This window comes from Nannospalax galili, unplaced genomic scaffold (genome assembly GCF_000622305.1).
Source record: "Nannospalax galili isolate Female #2095 unplaced genomic scaffold, S.galili_v1.0 scaffold329, whole genome shotgun sequence".
Taxonomy (NCBI): Eukaryota; Metazoa; Chordata; class Mammalia; order Rodentia; family Spalacidae; genus Nannospalax; species Nannospalax galili.
The window spans coordinates 434,153-440,898 of NW_008360321.1; the positions used below are offsets into that span (position 1 = coordinate 434,153).

General features: G+C 43.0%; 1 protein-coding gene across 2 annotated transcripts in view; it reads right to left on the reverse strand.

The window, feature by feature from the left end:
* Window positions 1-200: 200 nt before the first annotated feature.
* Window positions 201-6,746, reverse strand: part of Efhc1 (EF-hand domain containing 1) — a 66,994-nt gene continuing 60,448 nt past the window's right edge. Inside the window, exons 10-11 of one of the 2 annotated variants that reach the window (XM_008825208.3) lie at window positions 1,595-1,805; window positions 201-435 (exon numbers count right to left, since the gene is read on the reverse strand). In XM_008825208.3, coding sequence (XP_008823430.2) covers window positions 364-435; window positions 1,595-1,805 — 283 coding nt within the window. In that variant the 3' untranslated portion in view covers window positions 201-363. The remainder of the gene's footprint in view (window positions 436-1,594; window positions 1,806-6,746) is intronic. The other variant, XM_029559732.1, reaches the window with a different exon arrangement.

Genomic DNA, 6,746 nt, shown 5'->3' on the forward strand with positions numbered 1-6,746 from the left:
GTTTGGGCCTACTTACTTTAAGGAGAGCAATGTGGCTTGCCTTGCTGTCTACCAATTCAGTTGTTATTCTCATTCCAACCACGCTCAGGCACACTCAGAATAGTGTTAGATGAACTCAATACCTTAGAGCCTCATCAAGTTGGCACATAAAATTGATCATCATGATGTCCCTACTGCTCAAAATAAGGCACCAATCTTCCATGCTCTAGGAACCAATTTAATTTAGACTTTAGTGGTAGTGAAATATAAGAACTGAAGGAGATGTACAACTTCGGAGTGCTGTAAATGCCTCTATGGAAAGCACAAAGTAGATTTCTAGGTGTCGGTCCAGTGTTGAAAATTTATATCCTGTTCTTGGTCAGGTCAGTTTGAGAAAGCACGAACGAAGTTATAGTAGTTGATCTTGCCTTCTCCATGCGTGCACATTCTGATTAACTGCAGAAGGGAACAGAGAACAGGTGAGGAGGGCGTTCTTCAGCAGAGCTGCAGAGCACACTTACACACAAGGAGCCCCAGTCTTTGCCAACCCAAACAAAATTCAGTGTTTATATTCCCAGTTGAGTCTGAAAGGATCCTGTGATCCAGGAAGGTAGGCCAGGCATTAATCCCCATCTTATACTTAGTGAAACCACAGCTGTAATAGCCATATTTTATAGGGACATTGTTATTTGCAAAGTGCTTTTTTTTTTTTTTTGGCAGTGTCTTACTTTGTAGCCCAGGCTAGCTTTGAACTTGTAGTGTTCGAGTGTTGAGAATACAAATGTGTGCTAGCATGGCACACCCAGCTTCAGAACACTTTCATTGCTATATTCAGATGTAATACTTTTGTCTTCCAAGAACTAAAAACCCTTAAATAGTAGGCTTCTGCTATTCCAGCCTAATAGAGGAATCTAGTTACATCACTGCTTAAACTGTGCCCAGAAGGTTAACAGTGACTGGTAACAAGGACTGGCTATGGTTTCCTTTATAAGACATGCAAATCCACCTCACCCACCCCTTACCTGCCCTTCTTCCCAATGGCTGCTGTTGTCTCCTGTATCACACAGTATGAATGCCATGAAAATCAAAAGTCAGTCATACTGTCAATCAAAGGTATCTGGAGCTAAATGGGTATTTAGCTCACATGAACAAATACCCTCCTATCTGACCTTCCCCATTCATTACCGACATTCATGTCCTAAAGAAGAAAAAGAATCCTCATCTCTGACGTACTCATTTTAGCCCTAAACAAAATAATTTCCTAAATGAATCTTAATCTCAGAACATTCCTTCTTGCTTAAAGGTCTTCAAGAATGTCAGTGAAACCTCAGTGTTCATAATCAATGAGAATGTCTTGATAAGTGCCCTCCTTCAGCTCTGACATGCTGGTCTAGCAACTGTCCTGTGCTGCCTGACCCCAGACCTATCTAAAGATGTCCTGTGGCAACAATTAGAAAAGGATGCCAATGTGAGAATTGGTGAAATGCCATCATCAGGACAGAATAGGAGATCTGATTTGAACATCCTAAGCCTTCCCTGGTTATCACAAAGGTCTTTAGAAAGAATGGCCAATGCTCAGCCTCTACAATCAAACAAAACCACAATTTGTACTGACCTCCTTAATCAAGGAGTCATCCACTGGGACATTAAGAGAATCACAGATTTTAAAGAACACCTCTCTGTCCACATATCCTGAAGCCTCCTTGTCGTAAATTTGAAACGCTTCATGGATGTTGTCTTTGCATGAATGGTCTTTCAAGTGCATCTGGATTGTTTCTATCAGTGTCTCCAGACCCTGCACACTGGGATTCTCTGTAGCTTGCTTGCTGTAAAGAAAGGACAGAAATGGCTGGAGGGGGTATTGATTCTTGACCAATCTTGCTTCAGTGACCAAAGTTCTCACTTGGTGAATCCTGGGAAGCTTCTGACAGACAGCTTTGGCACTGACCTGACAACTTAGCACTCACCCACAGAGGCTGGTTGACCACTGACCCCCACATCAGGCAGGCCTGATTTGGGATGGTGTTAGAACTGCCTCCCTTCTTGTCATCCGTGAATGCATTATACCACAGAGTCAAATCTCATATTCCACCATTCCAGATATGCAATTTGTGGGAATCATATATTTGCCTCTTGCTGCTATTGAAGATTAATATAACCTCATCCAAAAATAAGTAGTGGAGTGCTTAAAAATATGCATGTAATGGGGCTGGAGAGAGGGCTCAGCAGTTAAGAGCACTGACTGCTCTTACAGAGGACCCGGGTTTGATTCCCAGCACCCACATGGCGGCTATGAACTGTCCTTAACTCCAGTTCCAGGGAAATCCAAAGCCCTCTTCTGACCTCCACGACATTGCATGACACAGGTGCACTCACATGCAGGCAATATACTCATACACATAAATTAAAAATAAAATATTTTAAAATATGCATGTATCTATGCAGACAGGAATCTCACAGTTCTAACATTCCTTCAATTCTCAGTGAATTCTGTGAAAGGCCATCTATGAGAGTTAAGGTCTGTGGGTGATGAGAAGTTAGGCTTGGCATAACAGAGAAACTGAAACTGAACAGAGATAAGTGACACAGAGAATTAGAAGAGTGACTTCTATCCCTTTGAAACGGAACCACCATAAAGAGCCCCTCAACTTGTATGCCCTCTGAGCACAAAGCTCAATTATAAAACCAAAGAATGTTGGAGCCAGTAAAGGCTCCCTCAAATTTGTAAGTCCTTTTGGAATAAAATACATCCAAGGAAAACCCCTAAGCACCTAGGTTTTTCCAGTGATGAGAAAACAGACTTGAAGATCTGGTGACTTAGCCCAGGTGTCTTGTCAGAAGCAAGACCAGAACTTGCATCTCATTCCATTTCCCATAAGTTCTTTCAAAAAGACCCAACTCCTTCTTACCGAATCCCACTCCCTCCATGATTTCTAAACTATCAATCCACCATGTCTTCCTGCTCTTTTTTCTTGTATATGACAAAGTTCACTGCTGCAAACAGCCTCTTTTCAAGTTGGTTTACATTAAAACATATTTGTGTGTGTGTGTGTGTGTGTGTGTGTGTGTGTGTGTGTGTGTGTATCAACACATTCACCTGTGAACCTGGAGGCCAGAAGAGGGCATCAGATCAGATCCCTCAAGGCTGGGATTATAGTTGTTTTCAGGACATTTGGTTTGTTGCATGGGTGCTGGGATCAGAACTCCAGTCCTTATGACTGTGCAGCAAGCACCCTTAACTGCTGAGCCTTCTCTCCAGCACTAGTTCCCCTTTAACCTGCTACTGCCATTGCAGGAGTTGGGAGGGGGCAGATAAGGTGGTATTATCTTTCAGGAGTCATTTGAAAATAAGGTAAAAAAGCCTAGCAGAGTTTCAAACACTATATCCTGAGAAATCATGGGTTGCATACAAGGATGAATTATTAGACTATTCTGAAACAGCTAAAATATCCAAAGATAGGGGATGAGTTAAATAATTCAGTCTTTAATCAAGCAACACAATACTGACATAGCCACTGACAGTACTGCAGACGAAAATGTGTCATGAGACAACCCAGGAGCCCAAATGTGTATAGAATGCTAGCTTTGTGTAAAAACTTATAGAAGAATGTGAATATATATTCAAATTTTTCTTATTTTGTGTAAAGAAACCCTAGGAAGCTATTTTTTAAGAAATATTTTATTTTTTTATGTGTATGAATGTATTGCTTGCATGTATTGTGAAATGCTCACAAAGACCACAAGAGAGCATTGAATCCTCTGAAACTGGAGTTACAGAAGGTTGTTAGCTGCCATGTGGGTGCTGGGACACAAACCTGGTCCTCAGTGGTGAAGAGCTCATACTGCTCTTGCAGAGGACCCAAGTTCAGTTCTTAGCACTGAGGTCCAGTGGCTCACAACTGCCTATAAGTCCAGCTCCAAGTGATAGAATGCCCTCTTCTGACCTCTGTGGGCACTGCACTCACAGACATATACCCACACAGACATATACATAATTACTTTTTTTTATTATTTTAAAATTTAAAAATGAAAGACATATTTACTTATGAGAACAGAGGACAGAAGTACATAGATGGAAAATGTGAATGTCATGTTTACTTAGAATATGGAACTTTCAATACTCTAAAGACAATCCATGATATCATAAATGTTCAAGAAAATGTCAGTAAACAGTATCCAAGGACTATTAAATTTTATATGCACACTGGACATAAAATATTAGAAGTAGCAACCTCTGGTTTGTGAGCTTTTTTCGAATAGTGCTTATTTCAGTTTGTATTACTTAAGTTTTATTCCTTCAGGTTTTTTTTTAGAGAGAGAGAGAGAGAGAGAGAGAGAGAGAGAATGTAGCTAAAGTTACACTTCACTGCTCAATGATAGAGCTTCAAGCCCAGGGGCAAAGTTTTGTTCCCAAAGGAACAAAAGTAGGTTCCAGCTGGTTATGCTTAGCAGGATGGCCAACTGAGAGGCAGTGGCTGGAGGGCCCATCATGCCAGATGAACAATCTTCCAGTGCTTTACCTTCACTTTCCACAAAAATGAATGCGTATGAGGGTTGCTATATGGCGAGGAGGAATGTCATGGTTTTCAACCTGCTTTTAGAATATTCTGCCACAAGTGCTTTGACAGTCCATTTTGCAAGAACCAAGTGGAGCCACCTGCTGCAATCTCTCCCCTTCTCTCCTCTCTCCTCCCTTCCCTTCTTCCCTTTTTCTTCCCTTCCCTTCCCCTTTCCCCTTTCCCCTTTCCCCTTTCCCCCTTCCCCCTTCCTTCCCCTTTCCTCCAGATCCAACCCAGACAGGAAGCAGCATGCAATCCTGTGTTTCCTTTCCAGGAGTTTTTCTTTTTGGTACTAGGCAACTGGTATTAATACTGTGCCAGAGCATTAGAGTGGCTGTTTCAATTGCAAGGACTCAATAGTCCACTCAGAAGTCAACTTCTTAGCCCGACCTTAGCTCTTGATGTGTGCCCAATGTCTCCCTTTGCCCACTGAAGGCAAACTCATTCCTGAGAAAGACAGCTTTTGTTCAGAGAACTTTAGATGAGGACAAGAGTGTCCCAGAATAAAACCTTTTTATGCTTTTTCTCTGGTGAAGAGGAGGTGATTCTAGGAAAGAGCCCAGGCTCTGGAATCTGACTGCTTGGTTCAGAATCTCATCTTTGCTACTGACAGCCTGCATGATCTTAACTAAATGACTCGGCTGCTCTCTGGCTCAGTTTCTTCATCTGCAGTGTGGCATGTTTTCAGGGGAGCCACCTCATATGGGTTGTTGAGAGAACTAACTAAATATGTTTTATGTGCAAAGCACTTGATGACACAGCACACACAGACCAGGTTTTTGTGTTTTAGGGACCGGATCTCATGAATCTCAGGCTGGCCTTGACCCCTCTAGGTAGCTGAGGCTGACTTTGAACTCCTGGCCCTCCTGCCTCCAGTTCTCACTGGCCAGGATTACAGGAGTGTGACACCATGCCTGGGTATTTGGAGTTTTGAGACATAGCTCTGCCATTAAGTACAGGCTATCCTGGAACTTGCTCTGGAGTCTTGGCTGGCCTGAAAGTCACGATTCTTCTATCTCAGCCTCCCAAGTGTTAGGATTGCAAGCATGTACCACCATGCTGAGCTGAAGCAACTTTACTTTTCTTCCCTTTCCTCACAGTGCTGGGGGTTGAACCCAGGGTCTTATGCATGCCAGGCAAGTGCTCTACCACTGAGTTACTATCCAGCCTTCTTGGAAGGGCTTTTAATAACAAGAATGATGCTGGGGACTCGAACCCGTGACCCCCAGCGAGGTGAGAATTGGGGATGAGTAAGCACGCCGTTTGCCAGCCCACACTGCCCCCATTACCTGGGGACACTCAGATGCAACGGGGAGCCTAGTCAAGCAGTGACTTATTTATTGCAAGTGTTCCAAAGCTTATAAAAGCACCTGGAACTCCCCCTTCCCCCTCCGAGGGTGTATCTTAAGGATGGTCACGCATTGATTGTGCACCCAGCAGTGGGGAAGTATTCTTGACTTTCAAAGCAAGCCAGGCCGCGTCCCCAGTAACTTCCTTTCAGACCTATGCAAGTTGGGGCCTTTAGGTCCCCACACAGGCAGGGCTGGGACATCTTGTACACATTCTCCCTCTGTGTTGATCTTAGGTCCAGATTGGGCTTATGTAGGTCTTGTGCATGGCTTCACAAGTACTGTGGATTCATATGTGTAACTCTTCCGTTATTTCTGGAAACCACACTTTCCTTGTACTCATTGACCACCTCTGGCTCTTATAATCTTTAAAAAAATCATTTATTACTTTTATTTTATGTGTATCAATGTATTGCCTGGATGTGTGTAAGTGCATCCATGTTGTGCAATGCATATGGAGGTCAGAAGAGGGTGTCAAATTCCCCCTGGAACTGTAGTTACAGATGATTATTAGTTGCCATATGAGTGCTTGGAATTGAACCCAGGTCCTCTGCAAAAGCAGCCAGTGCTCTTAACAACTGAGCCATCTCTCCAGCCCCAATTAACTAAACCAGCCTTTTGTACACTTTTGCTTCAAGAGCCCATAGTGGCAAAAGATGCTTTTAGATGAACTCATACATATTTTTAAGGGTAAACATTTTATATCCTGTGATTTTTTTAGTCATCTGAGAGGTACCCGTATTACTGGGCCCTTGGTATTTATAACTCCAGTCCTGAGAAGCTTTGAGGCTAGAGCCTCTGCTATCCTGACTGTGAACAGCTTTGGTCTCCTCCCCAGTCACAGTCCCCATTTCTTTCT